Source organism: Periplaneta americana, chromosome 8, assembly GCF_040183065.1.
Source record: "Periplaneta americana isolate PAMFEO1 chromosome 8, P.americana_PAMFEO1_priV1, whole genome shotgun sequence".
NCBI lineage: Eukaryota > Metazoa > Arthropoda > Insecta > Blattodea > Blattidae > Periplaneta > Periplaneta americana.
In genome coordinates this window covers 108,217,432-108,238,228 of record NC_091124.1, presented here as the reverse complement: position 1 = coordinate 108,238,228, position 20,797 = coordinate 108,217,432, and the positions used below count along the sequence as shown (strand labels likewise).

The 20,797-nt window shown below is 35.2% G+C and overlaps 1 protein-coding gene across 3 annotated transcripts in view; it reads left to right on the top strand.

Moving 5' to 3' along the window:
• Nucleotides 1-14,035: 14,035 nt before the first annotated feature.
• LOC138704942 (histone H3-like centromeric protein A) overlaps nt 14,036-20,797 on the top strand; it is a 105,074-nt gene continuing 98,312 nt past the window's right edge. Inside the window, exon 1 of one of the 3 annotated variants that reach the window (XM_069833393.1) lies at nt 14,036-14,334. In XM_069833393.1, coding sequence (XP_069689494.1) covers nt 14,237-14,334 — 98 coding nt within the window. In that variant the 5' untranslated portion in view covers nt 14,036-14,236. The remainder of the gene's footprint in view (nt 14,335-20,797) is intronic. The other 2 variants (XM_069833394.1, XM_069833392.1) reach the window with 2 other exon arrangements.

Genomic DNA, 20,797 nt, shown 5'->3' with positions numbered 1-20,797 from the left:
ATAAGTAACATTGACCAAACCAACAAAGTGATTATATACATCTACAAATTATAGATAGTTCTGACGTATAGCAGGCATTCCGAATCTTCAACAAAACTGCAACATTTATGGGATCACAAAACAGCTGTTTACAATGACTTGAAAACCAACGGCGTAACTTTATTGATATAGCAGGCGAGACCCAACAATTTGACTAGAATTCTGATACACACAAACCACAAATACGAATATAAAAATTTGGTTATACAATATTTAATATTTAATAGAATAGTCAATTACTTTGTCATCCATAACCGTAAAAATTCCCAAACACTGCAACCATTTTATTTTCATTTATTATCTTGTTTTTTTTTATCACCAACACGCATTTAGTTTATAATACATCAACAATTAACGTTTGGTACGACCGCAAACATAATTCCATCGACATACACTTATATTGTAACTAAAGGCGGTCAAACACCGTCGTACTCCCGCTCGCTCTCGTAAGCGAGAGCGGCTGAAAGGGAGTGCTGCCACGGGAGTCTCGTGTACCGGTAACAAGAGCTCGGCAATGAGAAGTCCCGGGATTCCCGCAGCGAATACGGTGACGAAGTTATGCAGTGTTTGTGCCACATAGGAAAGGTTGAAGCGTGCGGTGACAGCCATACATAATTTTGTATTTCATGATTTTGTGTTTCATGTATATTGAAACCTGGTTGAGTGGAAGAGAAGGCCTTATGGCCTTAACTCTGCCAGGCAAACTAAAAATAAAACTAAAACTACTACTACTACTATTACTACTACTACTACTACTACTACTACTACTACTACTACTACTACTACTACTACTACTACTACTACTACTAAGTTTTTCAATAGTGAAAGTATATTCCTTCTTACCGAATAAACATTATGTATTATTATTATTATTATTATTATTATTATTATTATTATTATTATTATTATTATTATTATTATTACTGAATTATAAATGTATAAAACATTTAAATAAATAAATTGCTGTAAATTCTAAACACACGTTTAGTGCTTTCGGAATACAAGATTTTATTTAGGTCTACAGTACTACATAATTTATTTTTTTACTTGTAATATACAGGCTTATTGTTCTTGCCAACTTAGACGACCTCACGCACACCACTCTGCTGACTCGTGCCTTACCCAAAACGTAATAAATTATACGGTACATGCCTGTTAGTTATGCAGCGTTGTCACATTATGACTCTGAATTAGCCCAGCCGCTGGGATGAGGCAAATAAGATGTTTTTTTTTTTTTTAAACAGAGAAGTTAGTAGTTATCTCTTGCGGCAAGATAAGCTGACCTCTACTCGTGCTGAGGCCGTCTATTTTTGGCAAGCTGTTATAAAACAATTGAGTTATCGGACGCGGCCAACTGCATAACATAAACATCGAGAGCATGATGATGTGACTTCTTCCTCTGTGCTGGATCGTCTAAGTTTGGCCAGTACAATATCATTCAAAACGTAAGGCACAATATCACATTCACACAGTTGTATGGTTACACAGGCTGTGATGAATATTAATATTGTTATTATTACAGGTATCCATAAATAGCAAGTCACAGCAATTGAAACAAAACTTCACACATACACTAATACTAATTCAAACTAATAAAACAAAAAAGTTTATTCAATGCAATGGAAATTAGTAAATAAAATGTAGGCCTAATATTCAATACATATTATTATTATTATTATTATTATTATTATTATTATTATTATTATTATTATTATTATTATTGTACATATGGGTATAAAAATTGAAAATAAATATATCCTTTCCTCACTTTTGTACTTACTCCTACATTATAATCTTGTTAATGAGAACTTAGAAGCTACCTGTCAATTAGACTTCGAAATCACTGTTCAAATCCATTCAGTTGGCTCTTTTATTATTATGAATAATTAATATATCATTTACACGATCAGGATCAATAGAGTTTCGTTTCTCCGATACGATCAGTCCTGCCCTGCTAAAATTCCTTTCACTTGCAGCACTGCTTGCGGGAATGCAGAAAACTTCTTTTCCTAATCTAGCAAGTTTCGGGAAAGAGCCTGCATGTAACTTCCACCAAGACAGAAGATTTTTGCAATCATCATCTGTAGTATTCATGCTCATGTACTTTTCCAGCTCGTCTCTGTGATTTGATGTGGCAGAGCGCCATTTTCGAAATTTCTTTGAGGGAGAGGGCAAGGGATCCTCATTCACTTCCACTACTTTTACTGTATTTAAGATCTTTCGGACATTTTCGTGAATTTCCTCTCTTTTATCTTCACTCAGAACTAAAAGTTCCTTGAAAGATGGATGAAGGAAAGTGGCCAAGTAATAATCTATCATGCAGTTCATTCAGAAGTTTTACATTTATGAACGTTTCTGTCCGTTTCTTTAATTTCCTCATGATCTCATCATCATCAGCAGTTATTTCGCAGGAATCTAACAATTTAAAAACCCATGGTACAACAAATGGCAAGGTCGGTTCTTTTGCGCCTTCCAAGTCATCTGTGACCTCTTTGAAAATCTTCAAGAAATTAGTTATGTTTTCCACTATTTCTCCGTGGTAAAACGTCATCTTTTCTTCCTTCATTACATCTTTCAAAATATTCTTTATCTGATCTCTCTGGTTATGGAACGAATCTAACATCATATAAACACTATTCCACCTGGTCTCGATGTCAGGAAGCAATGATTTTTCTAGTCTAGTGACTAAACCGGAGCGTTTCATAAAGCCAACGACTTTACGTGCGGTCTGGATGGAATGAAACACATCAGGAATCTCATCACTTAAGAACTTCTCATTCAGTGTGTGTCTTAATACTGTATTAATGCAATGCATAATACAGGGACATCGTTTGTGATTTTCCAGAGCTTTCTTAATATTGGGTCCCTGGTCTGTCACAAAGGTAACGTTTTGTAACTGTGTGGGAGTAATATCTAGCTCCGCCATTTGCTCATATATTTCCGTGAGAATGTTTGCACCAGTTTTAGTGACCTCTGGGAATTTTGTCGTGAGGAGCACGTTGTTCCTTAACTCCCATTTATCCTCACACTCCTCTATATAGGACGATGTGATTGTCAGGTAATGAATCTTGCGATAATTGTCAGTCCAGAGATCGCATGTCATTGCACATTGATCTCTGTTAATAGCTTCCTTTACTTTAGGAATCATTTCATCTCTGACTTGGTCAGCTAGATCTCGGATATGTCGAGACACAGTCCTCGAGGAAGGCAAAACATCTTTAGCACTGATCTGTTCATATTTGGCACCTGTATTAAATAATTCTTGAGACAGATTAATGAACCCCTCGCCGCTGACAATATTGAAGGGACGGAGGTCCATTGCACACATAGACACACATTTGTCTCTAACCGCCGTTCTAGCAGCCTTAGAAACTTCGTTCTTTGATGAATGCCTGTTTTCTTTACATTTATGTCTCAACATTCCCGAAGTGCTACCGTTATAAATAAGCAATGTGTTGCAACCCTTTCTTTGACAATGAACATAGCCAACAGGAGCATTTGTGTCCTTTTGAACTACCAACTGAAATCGTTCAAAAAAAAATATATATATATATATATATATATATAAATTACAATATATTCTATAAGTGAAATATCTCCGTGGCTTTTAGCGTTCAAAATAATACAAAATCTCATGATTACAAGACGAATATTATTTCGAAATAATTAGTCAAAGTAAAATTCAGCATAACTTAATTTCCGTAAATTCTATGCTACAATTTAAGCACCAAGGATTCATAAAATGCTTACCCTGAAGTTCTCCCAGCTACTGCTACCCCGACTTACACCCGGTTTATCTAGTAGAATGTAAGTTCCATCAGCTAGTTTATTCAATACACTTTCTTTAGCTTCCGCAGCCATTGTACACATTATTTTACTTATGAAGACTGTACTGTACTTCTCTGCTTATGTGAAATGCGAGACTACGGGACTCCCGCTCGCTCCCGCTTGCATTCTACTCCCGCGCAGTCCATGGCATTCCCTTCCCACTCCTCCGCAGTACCATTGTGGAAGCAACGGGAATGGAGAGCTTCGGGAGCGAGATCCGAGCGAGACTGAATGCGTATTTGACCGGCTCTAATTGTAACATTAATTTACATTGGAAATCGGCATTAGCACAAACACGTGTACTGTACGGTCAGCCTCCGGGTGACAGTTAATTACAGTGTTGCCGACGTATGGCCCCGGCTTGTAACTAAAGAAGGCTCTGCATCACTGTCATCGTGATCTAATACAGGCCGTAAGGCAGACCACGTGACTCGCTTAACAGCTGATCGCGAAGGGCGGTCTTTCAACCATATGAATTAGTTGCAGTGCATGAAGAATAACATATATTTCTCTGAAATGCAGTGTAATTGCGTCAGTAAAATTTTAAACAGTGATTGTGAGACACTTGAGACACAATTCACTTGCAATTTAAGGTATAATATTATTTTTGGTGTGAAAATTACGTTGTTGCAGGCAAAGTTCGTATGTGTAATACCTGCCTTTATTTCGATTAAATATTGCGCCCTTATGTGGTTAAGTGAATTTTTGGTCTTATAAACAGTAGGCTAAATATGTGTAATAATATATACGTGAAAGTGAAACATTGACTGGCATGTGATTAGGCCTAAGTGCAGCGTTACCGATGTTACTCTTGTTTAATCCATTATTGTTAGTTTACCGTATTTGTCTTATTAAATTTAAATTATTGCGCCCTTTTTATTTGTGAATAACCTACATTATACGAGTAAATAATACGACGTTTGATGATATACACAATTTGAACTAAAAACGAGATACATATAGTATATTACGAAAAATTATACCCTATAGTTTTCATTACTGTTACAGTATCTAGAATTGTAATTAGTTGAAATAAAGCACTCATGCTTCATTACGAAATTCTTGCACATTCATTTATGCACATTTCAACAATTTTCAGTTGCATCGCACGCATATTTTAATGTGTTGAAGTTATAGGTTATGTTTATTCTATCAGTAGGCCTACTTGCCTTATTTCCATATTCGCAATTATGCATTATAATTAAGCATAACGCTACGTATAACTTATAAATGCAATTTGTCTACACTTCAATTGTATTTATTCGTTTCAGACGGTACTCCAGTCTGAAGTCTGATTAGTTTAATATGTTATTAGGGCTAAACTAGCGCTGAGGTAGTTCCCTTCGTATTCGTACATCTTGCATATACAAATTAGTTCGGTTCGTTCAGGATTTTATTATGCCTTGCATCTCCACAAAAAATAAATTCAACTGTTTTCAGTTCAGAAATTACCGGAACTATACCTCAGTTCTACTAAGTAATACAACGTATGTACATTTCATAGGAGGGACTGTGGTGAATTTTCTACCTACAAGTAAGGACGGTAACCGTCTTCTGAAGTTTATCCTAAAAATGAATCATTTGTTTCAGAAACAGCACTTCTCCCTCCAGTAACATTTTTCAGGAAATTGAAAAAAACGTTCTGTAAGGCATATTTTATTGTTCACACTTGTGGTATTTTTTCATTTGATCATTTACTAAATACAAACATCCTGACATCTTGCTTATTTGAATGAGTTCAATACCCACAACTACAGAATTTGTTTAATTTGGAGGAGATGTGCTGTTTCTGAAACAAACAGTAGGAATAACAAGAACAACAAGTAGATTCTCAATGTTAATAAACTTAAATTAATATAGAAATGCTAATATAAGTTAGAGAACATGTTTTAAACCCATTCATTCAAACTTCACAGCATAACCTGCCTAATAATCACAACTTAAAATGCAGAAAATGTTACTTGCAAAGAAAAAGAAGTTCACTAAGTTTCTGTCAAACAGGACATTTTTAATTATGTCAATAATAAATTCATGATGGCATCAAAGAATACACACAACATTACTCTTCCTTAGTATGTTTTCTTGCATCACCATGATTAGTCATCAGTTGATGTCGTTGGCCAAGTATATAGTTCATTATAAAAATCATGATATTCTGTTGGAATGTATGGTTCCAATTTCTTAATGTCTGATAATAGCCATGTGGATAAGCAGGAACACTGGGCAGCATAGGAAGCACACTTCTAGAAAGGAACAACTTGAAAGTATGAACAGTCAGTCCATCAATAAAGTTCCTTCCTGAGATATGATCCACTTCATATTGGAACTCCATAAAGTCATTCACATGAAACGTTACTTTCTGATCTCTTTTCACTCCTCTTCCCATGGACTCAATGGACAGAACAGACTTCTTGAAATAGGTCTTCCACCAATGGTTAAAGTCCAAAATGCCTGCAGTTTGTATCATTTGAACAGAGAATCTGTTGTTCTTATTTGATGCAACTATTAACTCTATGTATTCTTTTATTGAATAGATTCTGTCTGATATGCGAATCTTCCTCTTTATAACACCAAAATCTCGATCACAGGGCATGAAGGAATGCCCACGAATCGGAAAATAATGGTATATTTTTTTTAATCTGCCAGTAGTAACAAGAGTTTGGAGAAATCGAACAACTGTGTTATTCCTATTCTGACCTGGGCAGCTATCAGAGAAGATGTGTAGGTACTTTGTTGTGTTTGGTAACTCGTTGCTTATGTAACCTAAGATAAATGAACAGACTTCATCTGGACCTTTTTTAACCAGTCCCTCGTGATATATGTACAATTTTGCTGTGTTATCCCTCAAGTTATGTATATTAAATACATTAACATTAAGTTGCCTGAGATAGAATGCTTCCTGCACAGGTATCTCTAGCAGATGCAAATTCTGCTTATAATCTATACATATTGAAGAAGTTTCATTGTCTTCTTTGCAGAGATTAGAACAGTATTCCATTTTTTTGGTGAACTTGTTGGCTCTTCTTTTATGGACAATAAACTCTGCTCCTGCTACACGTTTGGCGTTATCATTCAGCGATGGACTTTTCATCCTTACCGATAGTTGTTCGCATGTACAGTAGGTATCCATTTGTGGCTTCCCAAATGATAGACTGAATCGCTCCTTAAAAATTTTGCGGTATAACCAGTAGGATACCTGTTGGTCAGGATACTTCTCCATAAAGGAGGCATGCATTAATGTGATATTAATTTAACCTCTCGCTCATATATTCTATTTCTCTTGATGAGTAGTGAGATTTTTTGGTTGGATATGAGCAGGGAAAGGATTTATATGTAAATACATATTTACTTATAAAGCTAATATAATTTATATTTTGCATTATCTTTATGTTTCACAATGTGTAGGGTTGAAAAATCCTACTTTTATTTTCCATATTTTTCCATATTTTAGAGTTTAGTACATATTTTCGTTAATTTCCATATATTTTCCATATTTCATATAAAACAGTCCATATTATATTAGGTTTAACAATAAAACAAAACAAAATTCCATTAACTTTTAAAAATACATTTCAACAATAGAGATTTAAACACATGTTCAGTAATCCCTTTAACATCAGAGTTATTTGAAAATTAGCAGTCCTATCAACAATGGGAAAGTAAGTTACAAAACTGTATTAATTTAATTTAAAATTTTTAACAGACTTCAGTTGTGCAGCTCAACAGTTAAATGCCAGTCAGAGTACACATAGGTTCAGTTTTGTAAATCATACTATAAAGACGGTAAATATGCCAAAAGTACGTCATTCAGTCAATTTAAAATCAAAACTAACAAGTTACATTTCAGAATTTAAAGAAGATGGTTTATCAACTGACAATAAAATATTATTTTGTAATTTGTGTCAGTGTGCAGTATCATCTACACAAAAGTTCCTGGTGCAACAACACATTACAACTAGTAAACATCAGGCCAACAAACAACTAAATTCCAAGCAGAGACAATTGTTTTTAACACAACCAACAACATCGAATGTAAGATCTGAGTTTAACATCGACCTGTGCCGTTCTCTCATCTCTGCTGATATTCCTCTCTACAAACTAAAGAATAAGGTCTTCAGGGAATTCCTTGAAAAATATACTCAACATACAATCCCGGATGAGTCAACACTTAGGAAGACGTATGCTCCATCCATCTACGATGAGACAATACAGAAGATAAGAGATGAAATTAAAGATAGTTCAATTTGGGTTTCCATTGATGAGACTCCCGACAAAGAAGGTAGACTTGTTGGTAATGTAGTTATCGGTTTGTTAAGTGAACAATATTCTGAACGAATTTTTTTACATTGTGATGTTCTAGAAAAGTGCAATAACAAAACTATAGTTAAACTGTTCAACGAAGCTATGGGTATCCTGTGGCCAAAGGGTATTATGTACGATAATGTGTTATTCTTTATTAGCGATGCTGCCCCTTATATGGTCAAAGCTGGACAAGCATTATCTGTTGTATATCCTAAATTGACTCATTTTACTTGTGTGGCGCATGCATTTCATCGTGTGGCAGAAGTGGTCAGAGACAATTTCCCTAAAGTAGATTTGTTGATTTCATCAGTGAAAAAAGTATTTCTCAAAGCTCCCAGTAGAGTTAACGTGTTGAAAGAAATGTACCCTGAAATTCCATTGCCACCAAAGCCAATTTTAACTAGATGGGGTACATGGCTAGAAGCAGTTGAATATTATGCCGAACATATTAACAATGTTCTCCTTGCATTGGACTCTGAAGATGCAGTCTCAATTGATACTGCGAAAACAGTTACCTGTGACATAAGTGTGAAGAATGACTTAGCTCACATTCAGCATACATTTTCATGCATCATAAAAACGCTCAAAAGTCTCCAAAATAGGCACCTTTCACTATCTGAAAGTTTTGAAATTATAAATAGTACTGTGGAACAACTGAATCGTGGTAGAGGTAAAGTTGCAGATGCAGTAAGAGCTAAGGTGGACACTGTACTTTCAAAAAACCCTGGATACGAAGAACTACAAAAGGTTGTTGCTGTGATGAGTGGTGAATCAACAGTGAAGATTAACTTGGACTTATCCTCAGCAGACATTGTGAAATTGAATTATGTACCAGTTACTTCTTGTGACGTCGAACGCTCTTTTAGTCAGTATAAATCTATCCTCAGAGACAATAGAAGAAGATTCACTTTTCAGCACTTGAAAGAAATGTTTGTAACCTATTGTTATGGTAACAGACAATAAAAATTGTGTTTTGTTGAAACTACATTGGAAGATAAGGTACGTCCATTATATTTTTTGTTTAGTTTGATTAAAATGTACCAATATTTAACGTACATAGTCATTTTTTTATAATTTTAAGTCCATATTTAATTCCATATTTTGGTAAAAATCCATATTTAATTCCATATTTTGGTAAAAATAACTACATATATATTTACATATTTCATATATTTTTAGTCCATATAAATCCGTTCCCTGGATATGAGCGTATGTGATCTTCCACTAATATACACACTTCCCCAGAAGTTTCATTTCCAGAAGTGTTTTTACTCCTCAAATCCTTTGGCGATCTTTTAAGCAGTAACAAAGATGTTAGACGACACGAATGCGACCCTTTGTCACACCATGCAAGTTTAGAAATGCTTTGGCACACACTTGTTGTCGTCCAGAACTATATGTCACATAATACTTGAAATTACGCGAACGTGGCTTCTTTGGTTCATCCCCCTGCGGACGTCTCCTTTTAACTTGCACTACTTCCACTAATGCTTGTAAATACGAATCCTGTTCGTCTTTAGTTTCTTTGGCATAAAACTTTGTAAATATTTCTTCTCGATCCCCCTCCAATAATCTTCCAAAGCACTTCAATTTACACCTGAAGGAAAGAGAGATTATGTTATGTGACGAAAAGTATAACAGGAGTAAATATGGATTCAACATATTATGAATCATGTTACATTGCAACGTATGATTTTCATACCAACAGCAACGCTATTGAACAGGTAAACATTAATACTGTGGCATACTCACTTGCAATCATTTCCAATTTTCTTCTTTGCGACCACCTTAGAAGCATAGTTGATATGTTCTAACCCCTTTACTCTTCCTCTTTTCACATGTCCTCGTTTGTATTCAACACTTCTAAATCCTCTCTTTCGTTTTTTCACTACGGACAAAACAGCTCCCTGATCACTACTAGACGCCATGTTGGAATAGTACTATTGGAGGAAACTAGCAGTTCTCCTTGTGGAGAACAGAAACAGCACCTCTCCAGGATAAGTGTTGTTACTGCACAAAATGGAAACTTTCGATTAAGTTTGCAAGCAGCAGTTATGTGATGGAAGTGTTGTTTCTGCACAAAACTGTAGCATTTCAGTCGGTAATTGCGATTGTGCTAACAACTCATATACCGTGAAACAGTGGAGAAGTGTTGTTTCTGAAACAAACGATTCAAATATATTCTTCTTTATTAAATCTCAAAACAGTTTTCGTTCTCAACTTAAGCCTAAAATGTTGACGCAGATAGGTTATGTTAACATGGTAAATTCTCTTCACATAAAATAGGCCTAACACAGTTTTATTTATTATTCCTGCCACATTATGCAACACATAAATGGAACTTACGCACATATTACATTGAATAAAAATTGAATTGTATTATTTATTTGTTCCCTACTATACTGGGTTGTAATGAATTGTATTTATCTAACCTACCAGATTAACACACAACTGTACATACACTAATTTCATAGGAGGGACTGTGGTAAATTTTGTACCTACAAGTAAGGAAGGTAGATGTGCTAAATTAAAATCACAATATAAATAATTCTTCTTTATTAAATCTCAAAATAGCTTCCATTCCAAATTTAAAATGTTGATGCAACCAGGTTATGTTAACAAGTAAAACTCCGTTCACATTAAAATAACACAGTTTTGTAATTATTTCTGCAACATATTATGCAATAAGAAGTGAACGTATCTTATACACACATTACACTAAATAAAATTGAGCACCGACACGCTATAAAGCAGGGGCGTATTCTGCGGACTACCGGGGCTACCGGCGGTAGCCCAAGGAAATTACAAAAGAAAAAGTTTACAATATAACATAATGTAATAATTTTGTATTATTAGTTTTACCACAGTAATTAAAATTAAAGTAATTGTTAGATTTATATGCGCTCTCTGCTCTCGAAAAGAAACAAGTTGTCAAGGCGGCATCACTGGAGAAACCACTTGCTACGTGAGGTAGCCTGTGACCGTACCGCCCATCCCCCCCCGCTCTCTTCTGTTTCCAACGTGCAGTGTAAGGCCGGGTGAGTTGCCGTTCTCGTGATCGGTTTCTTCGCAGGCGAGAAGCAACAGTACGTTTAGCACGCTAGCTCATGAATGTAATTGTGTTCTTGCAGTGCAGTATTTTAAATTTGTGATTTGTTCGAGTGTCTAAGAGTTATATTAATTGTGAATTATTAAGTTTTTAATTTCCCAATTTCCCAAATATGGCAGAACAAGTTTCTGGAGAGGTTTGTGTTGAAAATGACTGTGTAATAGAAGGTTTATTAAAAGTGCCTTTTAACCGTCGTACATACAACGAGAAAGTTGAAATTGTGAAAATGGAAAAACCAACTCCTGAGTTAAATTTTTCCATGGACGTAAAAGAAAAACAGCGTGAGTACACACGCCATTTCACTTCAACATCATATGGTAAGTGGAATTGGTTGTGTGGTAGTTCTAAACTGTCTAAACTATTTTGCTGGCCATGCTTGTTATTTAGCCGCGAAACTAATGTGTGGTCAAAAGAGGGTTTTCTAATATCAACTCCCTCCGAACGGCAGTCCTAAAACACGACAAATCAAAAGCTCATATTTGTAGTAGCATGAACTTTGCAAACTGGGAAGACAAGAATTGATTTACAGCTAGATAAGCAAAAATCTCTACATATCAACCAACACAATGCTCCTGTGGAAAAAAAATCGGGAGATTTTACTGCATCTTATTAACGCAGTCTGCTTTCTAGGAAAACAAGAATTGGCTTTTCGGGATCATAATGAGAGTGTGGAATCAGACAATAGAGGAAATTATATTGAATATTTAAGTTCCTTAAGTGAATTTGACCATTTACTGGCCAATCATCTTGAGAGTTCAACAGTATTTCGTGGTACTTCTCCCGCAATTCAGAATTACTTAATATTTGCTATAAGTGGGGTTATGATAAAGAACATAAAATCTGAAATAGAAGAAGCACCTTTTGTGGCCATTGTTGTTGATGAAACAAGTGACTGCTCTAATCAGAGTCAATTGTCCACTGTTTTAAGATACGTCGACAGTACTGCCAATGTTCAAGAACGGTTTATAGGATTCACAAATCTCGGTTCGGACAAAACTGCTGCTGTTTGGTTTCAGCATGTGCAAGGTGTTATAGCAGAATACAATGTCGGCAATAAGTTAATTGCACAGACATACGATGGTGCTTCAGTTATGGCGGGAAATATTAATGGCTTAAAAACAAAAGTTCAAGAAAAGTATCCTCAAGCACTATTTGTCCATTTTTACAGCCATGTTCTCAATTTAGTTTTGCAACAAACTACTTCATCCATTCCAGAATGCCGCATTTTTTTTTCAAAACACTGTCGGGTTTAGCTGCATTTTTCTCATCATCTCCTAAAAGATCAGAAAAACTCAAGAATTTATGAAAAAGAAACTCCCAAAAGTAGCACCAACTAGATGGAATTTTACATCTCGGCTTGTAAATACAGTAAAGTAATACAGAGAACAACTGACTGCTTTCTTTGAAAATATCATTTGTAATGACTCTGAAGAAAACTGGGTTGATGATGTAATTGTGCAGGCTCAAGGATATTTGTATTTTTTCACACAGTTTCAGAATATATTTCTTCTTGAAGTCTATGCTAGAGTGTTCGCACATACAGATGTGCTCTACAATATTCTTCAGACAAAAAGTCTAGACATAGCATACTGCTTGCAAGAGGTATCAAAGTTAAAAAATACTATATTCGAGTTCAGACGTAGTGGGTTTCCGTCCATATGGAGTAATATGGAAAATGAAAATTCTTCAGCCAATACAATGGAACCACCATTAAAACGAAGAAAAGGAGATGATGAATTGAAATACAGGCAGCTGTACTACAGCATACTAGATCGTATGCACATGGAAATTACTGACAGATTTTCTGATTATGGAAAGCTTCAGTTCACATATCTTCTAGATTCTCAAAAATTTTCTGCTTATAGAGAAAACTTCCCGAATGAGGCACTAAACAAATTATTTCAGTCCTATAACAGTCACTTTGATCAAGTACGTTTGAAAAATGAATTAAGTATAATATATTCAGCAGAGGTCTTTGATTTTTCGAACAAACCTATCCATGAAATATTATCTGCCATATATGAAAACCAGCTGAACCAAGTTATTCCTGAAGTCCTTAAATTGGCAACATTAATTGTGACAATACCAGCTACGTCAGCATCAGTAGAAAGAACATTTTCTGCGTTGAAGAGAATAAAATCCTACTGTAGATCAACTCATACACAAGAACGTTTATCCGGCTTGGCACTGATGTCCATTGAAAAGTCATTTCTACAGAAACTTCGCAAGCGGCCCAACTGTAATTTCAATGACGAAGTCATCAAAGTATTTTCGTCCCAATCAAGACGTCTGGAATTCATATATAAATAGGTAAGGGACTTTAAAATATATTTTGTGTAATAATAGGGTCAGTGGTAGCCCAGGCCCTTAAACCAGTATACGCCACTGCTATAAAGTAATATATTTCACTCAGCTCCGTATACTCAAATAGAAAAGCCCGACTCATCGAGTGACGTCACACAACCTGCATTACGGCCTGGTCTAGATCACGATGGCAGTGCTCTGCATCTATGCACACTTGTGCGCACTCTTTATATTATTATAGCAAGTTTGCTGGTCGACCGATAAATAAATAAAAAAAAAAAAAACATTGTAAGCAGACGAATTTATACAACGGAAGGCGCTAATTTCATGTCTGCCGTGTTTCGAGGTGACACCGCTAAGAGCGCTGTATACAAGGTAACTTGGCCACATAATCTCTCTTCTAACCAAAGAGTTTGCTTTTAACTCGTTCGTGTCCACACATTTTCGTGTAGTCACTTTGTAGTCTTTGCTTGTTGTGCCAATTCAAAATTCGCAAAATGTTCAAGTTTGGGGAAATTTTTCTCTGCTTGGCTGAGGAAGTTTTCGAGGTGTAGCTGGCAACATTGGTCTAGCCTAGCGGTGTTTGAATGACGTCTCTTTGAATTGGCTTGGAGGTAACGAATATTTTAAATATTAACGAAGCAACGATCAGTTATGACGCGTTCAAAAGGAAGGCCGAAGTCGAGAGCATTAATTTCCAAACCGGGAGTTGGAAAAGATCCAGATATTCTTTCCGATCATGGAGGAAAAGGGTAAGGAATAATTTGTGACAGACTAACCTCCTATGTTGGTAATGAGGTTTGGTTTATTTCTGAGAGGATTGAAGGTTTATCTATAATACTCGAGTCGCCTTGTATCTGTTGGGGCCATGTCATTTTACGTAATCGACCCCGACAATTTTTAACATTTAATCGAGTTTTGGTAATTCTCCAGAACAACTACACTGAAGGAGACATTTCCCTTCCCCATGTACTAAAATTATTTACAAATTTAATTCATTAAGTCCTAATTTATTATTTTTTTTCTACATTTTGATGTTTAATTTATTGGAAAAAACACTAAAAAGCCCAGCAGAAGTTATACCTATCATACATAATATATTGAGATGCTCAGTTTTATAGAAAATAACTGTCCTCTAAATAGGACGCTGGGATCTAGTGTAATCACAAGAACCAAATTTGCCTGATACAGTTATATTTCATGAAATGGCAAAAAAAAAACTATTACTAAATATGCCCGATAAAGTCATATTTTATGAAATGGTGCAAAACATTGCTTGCACAGTGTGACGTTAAACTTCTCGCAGTATGATTTCGGTTTCCTCCACAGCCAGTTTGTGCGTATCTTCTCTGTTCCTTTCTTTGGGTAATGATTTGTCCAACTCCATCCTGACATCAGGGACAACTCTTAGATGGCTAGACGGTGATGCAGAAGGTCGCCCTAGGTCAATTCCACTGTGACGGGTGTTACTTTCAGAAAGAGATTCTTCGAAATTTAATTGGAATACAATAATTAATAAAATATTTTTACTAGTTCTTTTATACTCCAATGAATCTCCACTTCTTGCTTGTCAGACACAACTAATTATTTTTTTTTGTAACCATTATTTGTCAGGTGATATAAGTGAAATAAACAATGTGACGGGTGTAACATGAAAAAGACATGCATAAATTAATGATACAGTTTAACTGATAACTCTGTGAAGTTCACAGTTTGAATTAATTGTGTTACCTATTTTCAGTGAGAGGAAAGTTCAAGGAATCGAGTGATATAATGGATGTAATGTAATTAAAATATTAAGCCATACACTTACAATTTAATTAACCTTATGTGACTGGTGTTACTTAATAATGTGACGGGTGTTACTTGTCTGAAGAAACTTCACATTTGGTTTTTTTTTTTTTTGGTTCAAATCATAGAACATACATTTTCTGTAGTTCATTACATAGACTTAAGAGTACTGGTAGCCTAATATCAATGGTAGACATATGTTTTCAAAGTGTGCAATTTTTTTTAAGTTAACTTTCACTTAGTAAATTACAAATATGATGTTTACAGCTTCAAAATTGTACTTCTGACGCTCTAAAGTAAATTAATACAAATATTTAATAGAAATGTACAATAAAAAATACAGCCATAAAATCAAAATAATGTGGCTAGAAGTACAGATTCGCTTTTGATATTAAACTGTTGTTCCTAACATAAATTTACTTTTTAGTAGGCCTATATATGCTCACTTCAACAAATGCTAAATATAAATTTATATGTCTCACAATGGAAATTAATAAATTTTACTAAAACTGTAATTACAAAACAAAATACAACAACTTAAGCAGCATCATACTCAGAGCTGTCTCAATTTTTGCTATTTGGACAGCTTTTCCTAGTGACTGGAATTTCGTTTCACTGAAAACACTAGTGTTTATTAATGCAGCTTTTCTTGCCCTTTAGTTTTAAACTTTCAGTTCTGTTTTCTTACTGTGAGCAGTAAATTCTTTTCTTGATAGCTTCTTTGTTCTCCTAAGCTTGTCCCTCTCTCTCTCTCTCCTTCTGCAAATAGTCTTCATATCTGTGCTGTTTGGGTAAAGGGAGATGTCATAAAATGAGCTTGGTGATAAGTGAAATTTAAACTTAGAACTCTTACTGAAAATACTTTTCTACGCAAAACACAACTGCTAGTATTCTTTTCATTTTTACACACTAACTTGTATAATTTAACTTGTGTGTTCATCTGGGGAACAAAATTCCATCTGCACAAAAAATTACTTATTCCTCTTTACTCGAACACCACAGAATTTTATCTTTATTTAATTTTCTTCGCCTAGGGCATTCAGGTTGGCTCTCAGCAGTTGATTTCCCCATTCTGCAATTAAATATATACGGTATCCAGCTATCTCAAAACGTTAAAATAAATAATTGCATGGTTAACATGCAGTTTCGTGTATCCAAAAAATGCAGCAGCTCAATGTACATTTATTTTTAGGTTATGCTAGTGGTTAATATCTTCAGTAATTCATTCCTTGTTAAGTACGCAAGAAATAATGTTATAGAATAGAAAAGTACTATGATTAACTAAAATAGAACATAAGTACATTTACCTTTGTAGCCTATAATTTTTATGTAAATCAGAACTTTCGACCAAACATTCAGCTTAATGTAAATTTGGTGGGAAATCTTTCAGACAAGTAAGATTTTGGAGGAAACAGATATTGACGACTGTTGATAACTTAAACTTCAGATTTACCAACATTTGAAACCTATTTAATAATGTGTTGTGGGAACTACCTGCAATAAATCAAAATACAGAATTCCTGTGTTCTCCGTGCTCTAATTTTGTAACACCCGTCACATTAAAACATTTGTTATTTTTAGTTAAAAAAAATTAAAAAATACTGTACTTTTGGCATCATATTTCGACTTTACTTTCAAAAATTGGTGCCTTCAGGACAAAAACTGAGAGCAAGAGAGTAACTTTAAGCATATTCTGTGACGGGTGTTACATAAAAACACTTACTTTAAAAATAGCAAATTTTTAAACTCACTGACATTCATAAAAGTAAATTGACACTGATTTTAAAGTCTTCTCTTTCTGTTAATAGAATTACAACAGATAACAGCCTTGTTTATTAATTTTAAGTTATGGTTTGGCAACAAACTGCCAAAGTAAATTTGACAGATCAAAAGTACACACTAAAAATATTCACTTCGGATGTATGTAAAACAAAGATGAATTAAATAAATCGAACTTTTCTGTTAATTTCTGAAAATATGAACTTTCCTGAAGAAAATGATATAAAGAACATATACTGAACACGAAATTTAAATTTTAACTTCAATGTCCAACCTATCGTGGAATTGACCCCTAGTTGTTTCCCGCTTGTGTCAAGTTTGAGATAGGGCATAGTCACTGCACGTCCGAAATTTAGAAGATTCAGTGCATTTGCCCCATGGATGTGTCTATAGGAGATATGCATTCACCAATGCCATGTCTATCATTCTTGTAAATATGGGCCAGTAATACTTTTTTCCTCTGATACCAATCGCGTATTTTCCTACTAGCAAATCATGATGATCACCTCCCGTGTGAGAATTGTACGTCTTCAGTACTCTAGGATTTATGTTGTCATAATTTGTGGAAATAGTGACATATTTGGTGTAATTTCACTGGACAAAAGTACTTCTGTATTTCTGTCATACTGATAATCAAATGTACCTCGATCTTGCTTCTTCAATTCCTTCCTGACATTCTCCAGTAAGGCTCTCTCTTACAGTTCCTGTTGCTCTGTATCTTGAAGATGAATAAGGATATCACGATTTATGAAAAAGTTATCAATGAACACAGTACAACTACTTGGGTGTCCAACACAGTGGAACATGTTGAGAATCACTCTCGATTCCAACAACAAATCATCCTTGTCACTTTCCACAGCATTCTTTCCACAATATAGGTCAAAATTGAAGCAGTACTCACTGGTTCCTCAAAGAGCCCATAATTTGTACCCAAATCTGATCAGCTTCACATGTATGAATTGTTTCGGACTGTGACGCCCATAGAATTTCACAATAATTTCACCCACAGACAGAAATTCCTAAAAAATCCCAAACTGCTAAAATGAAGTATTTATCATCTTTTTGAGAGGTCTGACTTTGCATCTGAATCAGATTCACACAAAATACACTGGCCGTCGGCAGCAGTGCTTACTCACTCTGATTCACTCTCCACAGAATAGTAATAATAAGCTCTGATATCACTAAATACTGGGCAGCCATAAGCTCATAACAAACGGAATAGGCCTACCGTCATGCGCAAAGAGGAGTGTTATATTATATTAAACTTCATCCCAGCATCCTATTTAGAGGACACCAATATTTGCATTGTTGTCAGAGTCAGCCAGCATTGTTGATGATAGCGATTCTATATGAGATTGAAACACCAAACTATCTGCTACAAATATTCACAAAACAATAATTACATTACCAAAATCTCGGATGATATTGGTAGTGATAGGGGCTATAGTACAAAGTACAATTGTGTAAGGGAAAAAAATAATAAAATAAAATTGTAATAAAAACCTAGTGCAAAATATTATGTTAGCCTATACATCAAAACAGTTCAGTTTGTAACTTGACACACACAATTAACTTAATTAGGACATTGTGATTTCTAAAAATAATAAATAAGCTACTGTCCTCTATATAGGACACTGGGATATAATTGGTTAACGTAGGAGAGGTCTAGGATGAATTACAAGGGAAATGTATCGTTTCACCATGGGTGCCAAGTAAAACTGCGTGTTTATCACTAGGATCTCACAATAGCCAGTAAAGGAAAAGAAATGCCTTCTTTAGTGTAGCCCTTTTTTTGGAGGGGGGGGGAGGGCATGCTTTCATACAGTGGCAATGGCATTTCTCTAAGGTTAGATCCTAGTTTAGGTGTGTGTATTAATCGAAAATTAGGGGCTAGAAAATATTGAGAATAGGACGCATGTTTATATGACATTTTTTTTCGATTAATACACACACAGCTAAACTGGACTCTAACTTTAGAGAAATGCCACTGCCCCTGTATGGAAGCGCACCCATTTTCCTCGATTCTGCATATTAATAGTTTTTTGTTCGGCATACAAAAAACCTGAACAAACCAAACCTGTTAAGCCCGGTTCAGACGGTGCATGTTTCTGTGATGGATTCCAAGATGGCTGCGCTGATAGGTAGCCTGCGTGCTCATTTGCTGGAAGTAATGCGCTCTGGTGGCTCCTTGGATGGCTAGCTTGCTGGATTTCGAGGGTAGGTTCCTTGCTATTTTTCGTGATGGTTTGCAGGCTGGAACCAAAGATGATCATATAATATCACCACTGAAACCATGTCGCCATGTTCGTTGTTTTCCAACTAAACCTGTTTTTTCTATATTCTTTAGTTTCTAAGAAACAACAATTAAATATCGGACTTTAGCTGTTTTGCACTTATGGCTTAATTACCTTATTACGACATTTACTACTGTTAATGTAGGACTTTAGTTGTTTTCCACTCAAGGTTTAGTTTCTCTTTGACCATGAGAGTTGGCAACAGATGAAACAGCAGATGATTTCCCAATTTGAACTGTGAAAAGAGCCAGCTCCGTGTGAACAACTACCATCACCATAGGCAACACTGGAGCCAGCAAGTGAGCACACAGGTCAGCCATCAGCGCAGCCACCTTGGAATCCATCACAGAAACTAGCACCGTCTGAACCAGGCTTTACTGATCCTCGATTATGTTCACCATACTGATTCACGTTCAATTTAGCACAGAAGTAGCCTAAATAATTACCCTGAATAGGAAACAATCAAGAATGCAGATGGATCGGTCCATGTCAAATCAACAATTGCATGAAACCTTGATATCATAGATTTGGTTCATTTTCTGAATATTTGTACAGTTATCAAAAAAAAAAAAAAGTGGCCGCACTCGTGAACAGCGAATATTTTCAAAGTCCACTTCGGGTCGCGGCGATGTTACACGATATATGTGCTTGTACAAGCAGTTCCGGAACTATGAAAGTGTTCCATATCTGCGCCTCGTAGACCAGTGGTAGAGTGCTTGTTTAATGATTCAAAGGTTGTGGGTTCGGGCCTTCAAGTTTTCATTTTATTTTTTAATCGTTCTTCAGCGATGTAAATGATATTCAAATTATCATTTATATCCAGTTATCATTCTTTATGGATATCACGTTATTTATATTTTGTTATCGTTCTTTAGAGATATGAATAAAATTCAAGTCATCATTTGTATTCTGTTATCGTTTTATAACGATATGAATAATAATTATTATTACTGTATCTCCAATGGGGGTTAGCCCTATTTTACATATGTATGTTAGGGCTATAGTTTTATACACAAAAAAGATAGGCATAAAGAGAAATGGAAAAGAAAATTAAATTAGCTTTTGCGATGTAAACAGAACATAAACAATCCGTAAATTAGACATTGCGATTGCAAAACAAATATCAGTTATCAATTTGAAACATACAAAAACATTAACAACACACATATGTAACACTTCTATAACACAAATATGCAGCTTTACGTACCATACATCATAAATTAATACACAATAGTCACACAAACACAATCAAACTATAATTACGACATCAAGCATCCCATAACTGACTCACATACATAACAAATCAAGCATCTGTTGCAACACATACACTTCAACATAGTAACCACACTTT